Below are 13,730 nucleotides of genomic sequence, written 5' to 3'. Positions count from 1 at the left end.
TGTTTTGATTAAATGCATATAAATAAACAAAGCTTGGGGAAAGCTTTAGTCGAACTATGGGGCTCATTACAAAGGCGTAACGATCGCCACCGCTGGGCCAACGGTGGCGTTGTTACGCCATCCTGATGAGAAATACCCCCGCCATATTATGATGAGGGTGGGTATCGCGGTGGACGCAATGTCTGTCTGCCGCTTTTCTGCCGGTAGGTAATCGTTCCGATTGCCGGCCGGGCGGAGCTGGCCCACTAATATGGTGGCCGTGCCTAGCAGGCACCGCCCGCCATTTTAGGATATGGGTGATTGAAGGGCCTTTCTGAAAGGCTTGCGGGGATTGGCTTTGGGGGCCCGTTGAGGGCCCCTAGGGGGAATGGGGGGTACACTGGGCGGATACCCCAGTTCCCTGCACCAAGTGGCAGGCACCACGTTTGTGCCTGCCACGTGGTGCAGGGAAATGCTGTGCATGCCCTTTTACCATTGGGGACGGTGCGGAAGCCAGCAGCACCATCCGCAATGGTAAAAGGCCAGGATGTGCCCTCCAACATGGCAGGCTTATCCTAATTGGGCCGGTGAGACCATCGCACGTCTGGGGGTAGGTCCCATCACCGTGATGATGGCATCATAATGAGCCCCTTAATCTCCGACAAGGCAGTGGCAGATTTGAGGTTAGCAATTCACTTATGAAGATTTAGCCAGAATATGTGAAAAGATTACATTTCAGTGTTGCTTTGAACAGGTATGCTCATAAGGATACAGTTAATTTTGCAATGTAATGTAGAAGTAAGTCATAATATCAGTAGCCTTCCTCAGAAATTATCCACACCATGGAAATACAGGTATTTGGTTTGGGATACTGTGAAGGTTTTAGAAATACGCAATCTAATGAGTCCCCCTCAAGACTTAACAATGCCCCCCATCACATGAATAGCTTTAATAGAAGGAATTAAGGATTTGGCCAAAATGTGTTGGGATTTCAGATCCTCCTAGACATTTTCTTCGAAAACAATTAAATAAAGCAGTTGGTCTCCTGACCACTTCAAAATAAATCTCAATCACAATGTCTAAAGATAAGCAACAAGAATGTGTACCTGATATAGACACTATGTCGTCTTCAGCAGCTTTTCTTTGTGGTTCATATCTAGAAAGACTGGCAGCTCCTAGTTTAGGACCCCCTTACCAAAAATATGTAATAACTAAAAAAAAAAAAAAAAATCCTGAAGTCTTATATTAATAATGGGTCTTTTATTATCAGATGCGAAATAGTGTGGGGTGGGGCATTGGAGCAGTGAACGAGCTAAACACAACTTGCAACTATTTCCCTTTTAAAACGATTGGACAGGAAGTAGGCACACTACACTATCTGGACTGGAAATGTGAGCAGTGAGCTCTCCAAGATCATAGGCATGCTGAGAGTGTTCACACAACTTTAATGAGCATGCATTGTTAATACAAAAATATTGAGCAACACACACAAATCCTTCAGTCACTTCTGGGCATGCACAGATCCATGTCTCTCAGCTTCACTCTCTATGTGCTGCACTATCTGTCATTGTGAATACAAGCACATATCCATGAATGGCTTTCAGTATATACTCTCTGTGGACACATAGTGCATTCCTGGATCTTCCTCCATAGGCCACTATTACCATATAAATACCATCGGGAAATAATCTCTAATACCAAATTATAACTTTAACCTACTACTTAATATAAGGCAGACACTGGGAAAATAGATTACATTCTAAGATAAATCTGCTTAGCAGATACAATAAAATGAGGGGGATTTGACAAAGAGGAATACACACATCCCAAGGCAGCATCGAACTTGCATGCAAACTTAGTCTTAAAAAAAGACAAGGAATAACAAAAGGTTAAAGAGCTGTAAGATAATCAGGCACCAAAATGAAGTTGCCCCATTGAGAAATAAATATCCACAAAGAAACGACGCAAGAAAAATCCATACTGAATTACATATAGTAATATCCTATGAAGATAGTCTGTTTCTAGGTTAAATTCTGGCTTTAAAAAATAGGGCAGGCAATAAGGGTAACCTACTTTAGTTATGAACTGCACTCTCTAACAAATGAATACTTGGGTACGGAGCTCAATTAAACATCAGCAAGTTATCTTGGTTGGCATATTTAAAACACACAGATTTTAATGTCACTTAGTAAACACAATTGACTGCTTAGATTTTTTGTAAATGGTTATATTTTGGTGCATTAAGAGTGAGGGATGGATGGTACATGGAACAGTTACAATTTTATTTCTGAATAATGGAAGGCAAGCACATCTGTGTGTCATCTGTTTCGGTCAATGAGTTTAGGATGTGGAAGGACTGAGTTGAACTTGAGACCAGTGTTACGGTAAGGTTAATGGGTATATTGCAATTTCCAAAGACAAGCGAGATAGAGGTTGCTGTAGGAGAAGGACGGGTGCCAGCATTTGAGAAATTTTGTTTTAGAAAATCAAAAGTCTCACCTTTTAACTCTGAAACAGCCAAAAGCTATGCTCACTTAAGAACAGGAAGGTGCATGCTGATGAGCTGTGTGGTTTAAGTTAATCCAACTATTTGGGAAATCGTGGGGGGAATTTAAAAAGTGCTTTGGCTTACTATACCAAATGGGCCCTGGCACAAATAGGCACATGTTGTCCTCACGTACGGACCTATGAAAAGGCATCCAAGTGACTATTTTGTTGGAACATGGGCCCCCACACATTTCTAGCTTTAGGGACTTCTGTTATTTGCAGCATATTTCTTGATACTGAAACAGATATAAAACGTGATAATTCCTAGGAAAATAATAGAGTTGCCTTAAGACACTCACCCTGAATGTAAGACTCATAAGCTCGGTCCACTTGTCTCTCAAATGTTTTACATGAACCACTTCTTCTCTTGGTATCCGCAAATCGTAGGACCTAGGAAAATAACAATATGCTTATTAAGAATGGTGGCACACAGACACTTTGCACAGTCTCATGCATTTGTTCATGTTGTTATTTCCAAACCAAATGTTTATATGTTAAACAGTCATTATCTGTTATTCTTGCTGGATATTATCAATGTAAAGTAGAATTGAAAAACGCTGAGCTTAATATATTTTAAGGGCATGAACTTCTTTTCACATTCCTGTCCACTTTTTGTGGTTGCTAGGTTCAATGAAAATGACCAGTCAGCTATTTGCTGTAGGATGCTTGCTCATTTCTGAAGCATGAGCCACACTTGTAATATTAAATGAGAATTGTACTGCTTGTTCACCTGGAGCATTATCTCACTTGTATACACAATGCGTTTCTCATTTAACACAATGTGGTTCCCGGTGTGGCATACCTAAGTTGCTCATACATGTCTTCAATTGGTCGATATACACCATCAATGTTATGCTCCATGTCCTGAACCTCTTCCAAAAGCTGGAGAGAGGAGTTGAGCTCTTCCAGACTTTGTACGGGAACGGTGAGCTGTTTGTATACTTCCTCCCGATACTTTACAGCTGCTTGTAGATTTGCCTACATTAAAAAGAAAAGAGTGTAGTTGAAGTTCTAAATGTATTTGAAATATATATTACAGGAATGAGCAGAAATTATTTTACTAGGATTTACCATAAAAGGAATGCACACTACAACATATCGTACAATTTGTTTACAATCTACTGCCATAGGGACTAGTTTCCAAGCAATTTTTGCATAATAGTAGCCAACCTATCAAAAAGTGGTCTAGGGTCAAATAAAGTGATTTCTCCCTTCGCTAGCCAAAGCCCTAGATAAGCAAAAGGTGCTCTTAAATGTCACTGATGGGGTCAGGCCTAACCCATCTGCTGTCCTTTAACACAATATACAAGAGTACAATAGAAATGTCTCACAGAGACAAAACCTCCCAATGGCTATTGTCCTTTCTCTTCAAAAGAACATCTAAAGCATGCATTGGCATTTAACATTCTAAATACATCACCAGGGTCACACACGAATCATATTGTTATAAGCATGTTATTCTATGGACAAAGCACTAAATAGCCTCCTTAAGCTAACTGGAATGTCGTTTTAAAGATATAGTATATTAACAATACCGGATCTTTCAATGATAACTAAATTGATTTCTACAAGGTGAACTCTGAAAGCAACCTCAACAAATCAAGTCCCTTGAATAACACTGTAATCTAAATCACAAACATAATAAAACGTGGTGCCTAAATCCAATTTACCAAAAACAGCCATACACACTTCGAAATGAATGGGGACAATTAAAAGAGCTCGCATCAAAGTTAAGTTATTCTAGAGTCACACACTTTATCTATGCTTCCCCACCAAAAAAACCAAAAAACAATCCTTGGTCAAAGTGATCAAAGACAAACCTCAAATGTACCCCTCCCACCAATAATCATAAATAATAATGCTGGTTAAAATGGAAAATAAAGTCTACCATAGTAACCTATATCATGGTTTAAAGATTCAGATAATACATACTCTGCTATATTCTGAAACTGGAGGCAAAACAGATCACATATGCAATCCAAAATATTACAGTAATGGAAGGTAGAAAATTCATATTCGCAGGGTCTGGCATATTCTTTCCAACAGCACTCAGGGGAAAAATAAACCTCTTACTATAGAGAAAGCTATTTAAGCAATACGTTATTCCCAATGCAAGCGCTCGCTCACATAAAACAAACAGACAAAAGAAAAAAATTTGGCTAGCTCAAGGATTTAACAGTATATAAAAACATAAAGATTAGCAATCTTGGATATCGTGCATATGATTACTACAGTTCTCTATATTGTTTTGTGTAAGGAAACCCTTACAATGTTCCTAAACCACGGAACCAGATGCTGTGGCTGGCCCACAATATAACCTTAAATCTCATGAGACTTTGAAACCCATTTTCAGAGGCTGCCAAAGCTATATTTGTAGCCTCAATATATAGACGAAAGTATATATAATAATTTGAAATAAATGGAGAGAGTTTGGTTATTTCAAAAGACAAAGTAATATAAACAATAAAATAAAAACATATCTGGCCATGATTGTAGGATGCATGTTGTAGTGCTCAGTGATTGAAAAAGATGGAGGAAGGAGGAATGAGCCAGGTTGTCAGTATTACTAAACACATGGCTATTGACAAAAAAATTCCGATCCATTCCGGCTCCTAGGCTTTATATGAATCCTCCAAAAACTAGCTAAGGTGTTTTCAAAGTCTACAATTAGTTCTGGTCCTCGAGCTCTTTAAATGTGTTACACAATGTAATTGGGCCTTGTCTTGCAATGCTAATCATACCACTGCCTTCATTTCCAGAACTTTGAATCAACCGTAGAAGGAAAAGACAGCCTTGTGATTAACTAAGGGAATGTTTTGTATTATTTGATGACCCCGGTTACCTTAACTTGATGGTGTAGAATTGTGGCATACTGAAATTTCCAAGCTCCTGCAAATCCTATTAGCGTTTCCTTTATAAGTGAGAAATCCAGACAAATGCAGCCAACCTGAAAAATCTAAAATTCAAAACAGAGACATTAAGGAAGGTATTTTAACTGTCTGTTTACTAAATATAGCAGGTAAAAAAAGGAACCTCTTCATAGGTTGCAAGAAGTGAAATAGCAAAGCGTTCTTGTCAGTGCATGACTGATTTCATAAGCCACCAGTTGGAAATGCCACAGTGCCATTTTGTAAACGTGCTAAAGGTCCATCACTGCTTCTCATACTTATATTTTGAGGAGCAGAGGACAACGGGATAAGGTGCACCTAAGAAAGAGCTGGCAACCCTTTGCTCCTCCAATGCACACACTTGGAGTTACTTTGTTGTCCCTTTCCCTTCCTGCTCGAGCGTCTGGTGCTGTTACATCACTTGACAGATTCACAAATAAAAAATCTCTTCGATTTTCAAGTCACAGACTGGCACTTTTCCATCCATCCTGTACTGATTTCAATAAATAACTCATTTACTTGCACAAAAACGCAATTAAACATTACAATTGGAGTAGAACTGTATTAAATATCTGCAAGATGTAACATTCATTGTATAAATGATTTAAAAAGAGACAAATATTTTGGTATTTAACTTTAGAGAAAATAGTCATAAGCACTTGTAACAGTTAATACTTTTTCTAAATGAGAAGATGGCTCAGCAATTTAAAACACTAGGGGCCAGATGTAGGTCGCCAAATACCGGTCGGTAACGGCCGATTTTGGCCGTTACCGACCGGTATTTGCTGTTTGACATGTAGGGGGCCTTATATTTACCGATTCGGTAAATTTACTGATTCTGTAAAATACCGAATCGGTACATTTACCGAATCGGTAAATCCAGATGTAGGTGGCACTTCAAACAGTGCCACAGGCCATTACTGAATCGTTATTTACCATGTAATACTATTGTATGGTAAATAACGAATTTCTGTGTACATGCACATCTGTGCATGTACACCTGTGCCATGTGACACATACATCCCTTAGGGCATGTATGTGTGTCACATGGCACACATGGCACACAAGCCAGAAACAGGGGTGCAACAGGGTGTCAAAGTGACACCCTGTCCCCCATGGCAATTCGGTAATTTTACCGATTCGGTAATTACCGAATCAGTATTTGCCATTGATTCCTATGGGCTGCAAGGCCCATAGGAATCAATGACACATAGCGATTCGGTAATTACCGAATCGGTAAATACCGAATCCTACCGATTTGGTATTTTTTACCTAATAATTACCTACATTAGATTTACCGAATCATAGATACCGAATCAGTAAAATTCAGTATTTATGAATCGGTAAATCTAATTTACCTACATCTAGCCCTTGGGGCCTTATTTCGATGTAGGTCGGAAAGCCTCTGACCACTGGTTGAAGGCTTTCCGACAGACATGCAAGTTTTACATTCCTATCGCTCAATTACAATGTTAGCAGTTGTAGTGTAAACCGGCCGGGGAAACCAACTCGGGCCAGTCGGAAAACGCTCAAAATCCCTTAAGGACGGTGTTTCCGCCATCGGGATTATCAGGTAGATTCATCAACACAAATTGCGATCGCAATAGCTGCGAAATAGCTATTGCGATCGCAATACCATGAATCGCATTTCATGAAATAAAACCAGACCAAATTGCAAATTTGCAAAACATATTTTGCGACTTCGCAAAGAAAATCGCAGAATCAAGGTGTAACCCCCTTTGCGATTCTGAAATTGCGAGTTCCCAATGATTCTGCGATTTTCTTTGCGAATTCGCAAATAATCGCTAACCCAATGCATGTAATACTGCAAATAGCGAAAAACCAAAAAATCGCAATTTGCAAGGCGCAAATTAAGGAGAACCCAAACCAGGTGGTAACCATGAAGTTAAAAAAAAAATCTAAAAAAAAATTCCTAACTAGCCACAGGTGCGGGGCTGATCAAACACACTTAAGAAGACACAGTAGGAGCATGAGGACATTCACAATGACAGGACTCTACATGGTGGTTAGGCGGCGAAGGCTCCAGGCTGCAGCAAGGAACAGACGCAGGATCCAGGAGCGAATTTTCCGCCAGCGGATCACACTACTGGGCCAGACTGAGGAGGAAATCTACTCAACGTACCGGCTGAATGGGGCAATGATTACAAAGCTCATCCGGGACCTTGACCCCCTGATGCAGCACCTAACGAGGAGGACCAATGCCGTGCCCACCCATGTCCAGGTCTTGTGCAGCCTGCACCTCCTGGCCTCCGGAAGCTTCCAGGGGTTAGTTGCCGTTTCAGGGGGGATCTCCCAGAGCACCATGTCCCGCTGCCTAAGGAGTTTCCTGGAGGCCATGCTGACACGGCTACACCATTACATCAAATTTCCAACTACCCAACAAGACTTGAATCAAACCAAGCTACAATTTTACAACATAGCGCAATTCCCCCATGTAATTGGATGCATTGACTGTACCCACATCCACATCTGCCCACCCTCAGAGACTGAATACATGTACCGGAACCGCAAGTCCTACCACTCACTGAACATCCAGAGGGTGTGCGACGCTAAGACAATCATCACCGACATAGTGGCACAATACCCAGGGAGCACGCATGACTCCTTCATATTCCGGCACAGCGGCATGCACACACGACTGGCCTGGGGAGACTATGGCGAAGGACACCTTCTTGCACACATTCGCACTAGAAATTGCATTGAGCGGAAATTTGGGCTTTTAAAGAGTCGTTTCCGCATTCCACACAAGACTGGTGGGGCCATCAAATACCAGCCTGAGGTCTGCTGCCGCATCGTGGCCGTGTTTGCAATACTCCACAACATTGCTACCAAGCGGAGAATACCTGTGGATATGTCTGGCAGTGAGTCGGAAGAGGACAACCGCCCACCTGCAAATGTTCATCATGCACGCGGGGAGAATCCTGCTGAAGGACACAGGCGCCGCAACCAAATCACAATGAACTGTTTCTAGTGCACACATTCCCCTCACACAACACTGCACTCATGCATGACAAATGTAATAATGATATAAGTCGGATTAACTTGTGACCATAAATTCTTATTGTTGTTTCACAAAAATGGGTACTACTATTATTTTAAATGTTACATGCAAACTGTATTCCCTCATACAGCCCCATGATGGGTTAGAGGGCGTGCTTGTGTAATCAGCATGGCCCTGCTGGTAGAGTCCAAAGTGTCACTGGCGCCTCCGGCCGGACGCACCCAGTCGCCTCTCCACGTCCTCCACGACACTATTGGCCCATGATGCAGCAGTGGGCCTGGTGCTGCGGCGGCGTTCTGTTACCAGCGGCAAGGACAGGCTGCCGTGACTGGAAGTGCCCTAGCTGGCATCATCCCCCCCACCTGCTTGGCCATGGCCAGGCGCCTGCAGACCCTGCACAGCTGTTGTCACCTGTTCAAGGGCCCTGGCGACGTCCTGGCAGCATTGGACCATCTTCACCTGCATCGCTAGGGAGCGGCGCGAAAGTTGGGAGGTGGCATTCCCTATTATGTGGTTGGATCTGGTGTAGGCTGACAGGCGGTTCAGCAGATGGCGGTGGCGGCGGCGGGTGATATCCTGCTGGCACACCAGGATCTGGCTGTTCTCACGGACAGCTGTGGTCATGCCCTGCATGCTTTCTGTGAGCTGGCCCACATTTCTCGCGGTCTTATTCAGCTGCAGGTGGATGGCTGCCAAGTGCCGTGCCTGCTTCTGGTGTACTGCAAGCATCCGGCGTTCGATGGCCAGCCCAGGATCCCGGACAGGTACCCCCCTGCCAGCGCATGTTGAGACGTTACGCTGCTGCCTCAGTCCGCTGGACTCGGATCGCACATTGGCTGTGCGCCATGTCTGCCTCCTGGGTGCTGGTGGTGTGGCCTGTACCACTGCCATGGGTGTCACTTGGGGTGGTTGCTGGGCACCAGTGGCTCCAGGGGTGGCCCTGTCCACATGGGGAGGTGGTGGTACTGCTGCTGCTGGCTGAGATGGTCCGGGTCGTGGGGCTGGATGGCCCTCACCCTCGGTGTCCTCCGGGTTCTCCTCTATGTGTTGGGCCTCACTGTCGGTGCTGGGTTATTCAGACGCACCTGTGATGTAAATGGGTGCATGATTAATGATATGTATCTTGCACATGGGATGTTGCTACAAGCATGCAGGCTTGCATTCCCTGATTGGCTTTAGGAATTACTTTCACTTGACAGGTCTGGCTGTGTGGGGGTATCCGGGAATTGTGGTCACACTACAAGTACCACAATGCAATAGGGCATTTCAGGTGTGCATGGCCTGCATTACTGGGGTTATCAAATAGCTAGCTCTGGAGTCATGGGCATTGTTAGGGGACGGGGTCGCAGTCACATGGCACTTACCTTGGGATTGTTGGGTGGGTCGGGAGGAGTCCAGCCGGGTGACCCCCACGCAGGCTGCAGGATTTAGGGTGTCCTCCACAAGGTCTTCCAGTGGAGTGTTGGGTGCAACAGTGGGGTCTCCTCCTCCGGTGGAAAGGCGCTCTCCCAGCCTCTCAGCGATGCGTTCTTTGGCACAAACCCTCTGAGGTCGTACCACAGCTTTTTTAGTTCATCGATGGAGCGCTGGGTCACTCCGACTGAGTAACCTTTGCCTGGAGTTGTCCGCCTCAGGCACCCTCCGGGACTCCTTTCCAAAAAGGCGATCATGGTCCTTAGTCACTCCCTCAACGAGGTACTCCAGTTCCTGCTCTGAAAATTTTATTTTCCTTTTCCTTCCTGGTGCACTGCTCCCTGCTGCTTCCTGGGACATTTTAAGTAGGTCTTTGTGTCCTGGTGTAAATGTAAATTGTAAATTGATACTTGTATAGCGCACTACTCACCCGCAAGGGTCTCAAGGCGCTTGTACGAATACCGCTGTGGAACCCATCCTGGCTTTCCCTGTGAGGCGTCCACTCCTGGGCACCCCCAAGGTGGAGGCCAGGCATCCTTAGCGTTGTGGGGGCCGTTGTGGAGATTAAGCAAGCTATTGCCCAGAGTTGCAGAGTGGGACTCCATGATTGGAATAGGCACCGAGGCGAGAATTATCGAGTCCGTGGAATTTTGAGCCCAAGACCCGCCGAGGCGGGGAACTGAACCCTGGTCCCGGGCTAGACCTCTGCATCAGGGTCTGCCGCTCTAACCATTGAGCCACACTTCTCTGGTGCTGCAGGTGGTCTGTTGTGGAGCTCTGGCCAGTGCTGCTTCCACTTTCAGGCTCAGTGATCTGAATGAGGGAGGGAACTGCCTACTTCCTGCTTGTGATGTCATCAATGTGCTGAAATGCGACTTTGCGATCTCGCAATTAGCGAGATCGCAATTTGCGATTTCGGTAATTGCGAGTTCACAATTTATACATGGGAAACGGCCGATTCTGCGAATTTAATGCGATTTAGCAAAAATCGCAATCGGCAATTGTGGCTGATTGCGATTCGCTTTTTTTCATTGCTTTTTATGATGCACACCATTCTGCAAATTCTAAATTGCGATTCGGTATTTTTCGCAATTTAGAATTCGCAAAATGTATGCTTGATGCATCTGGGGGTATGATGTTGGTTTCCGACAGCCTTACTATGTCACCCTTTCCGACATGGAAAGGATGTCGGAAAGCGCCATCAGGTGCCACTAACAGGCCCCTTTCCCCCCGCCCTCCGGTTGTGGCCCTGGTGGGCACCTATTGTGCCATCCCCCTCCGAAAATCACTGCATTGTGTCGTAGGCACCATGCGGTACCTGCCACATGGTGCAGGGATTTTGATTTTACACAAGCCCCCATTTATATGGGAGCTTGTGTTGTGGGTGGTTTCCGCCCACCGCACAAGCTACCATAGAGAAATGGGAGTTTGTGACAGCACCGTGTGGGGGCGCATCCTAATTCAGCGTGCAGATCCGCCGACTTATGGTCGGGTGGTTCACACACTGAGAGGGTGTCGGGTGGAGGCAACTCCGACCGACATCGTAAAGAGGCCCTAAATGCTGACATCTGCCATAATTTTGCTTGTCACATGATTGAATTCAGACATGGCATGTCAGAATGCCGTCCTACCAAGGCAAACGAATTGAACATCATCACATTAACGTATTTATTCACATTGCTTTGATTTGTTAGAAACTGTGGTAGAAAGTGATTTATAAAAAAAAACAAGCTTTTATTATTATTAAAATACAATATGCAGATAATCCTAACTACATGTCAGAATTGTGCAAAACATGTCTTAAATAGCAACACTGTTTACATTTATCAAAGTTATTTTAAGAAGGCATTGAACTTCAGTGCGGTATTTAAATAACAAACAGAAACTATAATTAGGTCTTATTCAGCTGCAGGTGGATGGCTGCTAAGTGCCGTGCCTGCTTCTGGTGTACTGCAAGCATCCGGCGTTCGATGGCCAGCCCAGGATCCCGGACAGGTACCCCCCCTACCAGCGCGTGTTGAGATGTTATGCTGCTGCCTCAGTCCGCTGGACAGGGATCGCACATTGGCTGTGCGCCGTGTCTGCCTCCTGGGTGCTGGTGGTGTAGCCTGTACCACTGCCATGGGTGTCACTTGGGGTGGTTGCTGGGCACCTGTGGCTCCAGGGGTGGCCCTGTCCACATGGGGAGGTGGTGGTACTGCTGCTGCTGGCTGAGATGGTCTGGGTTGTGGGGCTGGATGGCCCCCACCCTCGGTGTCCTCTGGGTTCTCCTCTATGTCTAGGGCCTCACTGTCGGTGCTGGGTTGTTCAGACGCACCTGTGATGTAAATGGGTGCATGATTAATGATATGTATCTTGCACATGGGATGTTGCTACAAGCATGCAGGCTTGCATTCCCTGACTGGCTTTAGGAATTACTTTCACTTGACAGGTCTGCCTGTGTGGGGGTATCCAGGAATTGTGGTCACACTACAAGTACCACAATGCAATAGGGCATTTCAGGTGTGCATGGCCTGCATTACTGGGGTTATCAAATAGCTAGCTCTAGAGTCATGGGCATTGTTAGGGGATGGGGTCGCAGTCGCATGGCACTTACCTTGGGATTGTTGGGTGAGTCGGGAGGAGTCCAGCCTTGTGACCCCCACGCAGGCTGCAGGATTTAGGGTTTCCTCCACAAGGTCTTCCAGTGGAGTGTTGGGTGCAACAGTGGGGTCTCCTCCTCCGGTGGAAAGTCGCTTCCCCAGCCTCTCAGCGATGCGTTCTTTGGCACGACCCCTCTGAGGTCGTACCACCGCTTTTTTAGTTCATCGATGGAGCGCTGGGTCACTCCGACTGAGTTAACCTTTGCCTGGAGTTGTCCGCCTCAGGCACCCTCCGGGACTCCTTTCCAAAAAGGCGATCATGGTCCTTAGTCACTCCCTCAACGAGGTACTCCAGTTCCTGCTCTGAAAATTTAATTTTCCTTTTCCTTCCTGGTGCACTGCTCCCTGCTGCTTCCTGGGACATTTTAAGTAGGTCTTTGTGTCCTGGTGTGGTGCTGCAGGTGGTCTGTTGTGGAGCTCTGGCCAGTGCTGCTTCCACTTTCAGTCTCAGTGATCTGAATGAGGGAGGGAATTGCCTATTTCCTGCTTGTGATGTCATCAATGTGCTGAAATGCGACTTCCCGTTTTTGCGATCTCTCAATTAGCGAGATCGCAATTTGCGATTTCGGCAATTGCGAGTGCACAATTTATACATGGGAAACGGCCGATTCTGCGAATTGAATGCGATTTTGCAAAAATCGCAATCGGCAATTGCGGCCGATTGCTATTCGCTTTTGTTTATCGCTTTTCATGATGCACACCATTCTGCAAATTCTAAATTGCGATTCGGTATTTTTCGCAATTTAGAATTCGCAAAATGTATGCTTGATGCATCTGGGGGTATGATGTTGGTTTCCGACAGCCTTACTATGTCGCCCTTTCCGACATGGAAAGGATGTCGGAAAGCGACATCAGGTGCCACTAACAGGACCCCTTTCCCCCGGCCCTCCGGTTGTGGCCCTGGTGGGCACCTATTGTGCTCCCCCCCCCAAAAATCACTGCATTGTGTCGTAGGCACCATGAGGTACCTGCCACATGGTGCAGGGATTTTACACAAGCCCCCGTTTATATGGGAGCTTGTGTTGTGGGTGGTTTACGCCCACCGCACAAGCTCCCATAGAGAAATGGGAGTTTGTGACAGCACCGTTTGGGGGCGCATCCTAATTCAGCGTGCAGATCCGCCGACTTATGGTCGGGTGGTTCACACACTGAGAGGGTGTCGGGTGGAGGCAACTCCGACCGACATCGTATAGAGGCCCTAAATGCTGACATCTGCCATAATTTTGGTTGTCACATGAT

At 45.4% G+C, this 13,730-nt stretch overlaps 1 protein-coding gene across 1 annotated transcript in view; it reads right to left on the bottom strand.

Annotated features, from left to right (window-relative positions):
• Positions 1-13,730, bottom strand: part of LOC144762435 (dynein axonemal heavy chain 5-like) — a 1,437,549-nt gene that overhangs the window by 989,384 nt on the left and 434,435 nt on the right. The window contains exons 29-31 of the mRNA XM_078647616.1: positions 5,369-5,482; positions 3,329-3,504; positions 2,826-2,916 (exon numbers count right to left, since the gene is read on the bottom strand). Of these exons, the coding sequence (XP_078503742.1) occupies positions 2,826-2,916; positions 3,329-3,504; positions 5,369-5,482 (381 nt within the window). The remainder of the gene's footprint in view (positions 1-2,825; positions 2,917-3,328; positions 3,505-5,368; positions 5,483-13,730) is intronic.

The sequence above is a fragment of the Lissotriton helveticus genome, chromosome 6 (assembly GCF_964261635.1).
Source record: "Lissotriton helveticus chromosome 6, aLisHel1.1, whole genome shotgun sequence".
NCBI classification, from domain to species: Eukaryota; Metazoa; Chordata; class Amphibia; order Caudata; family Salamandridae; genus Lissotriton; species Lissotriton helveticus.
The sequence above is the reverse complement of the archived record's forward strand: the minus strand, read 5'-3'. Positions and strand labels throughout refer to the sequence as shown.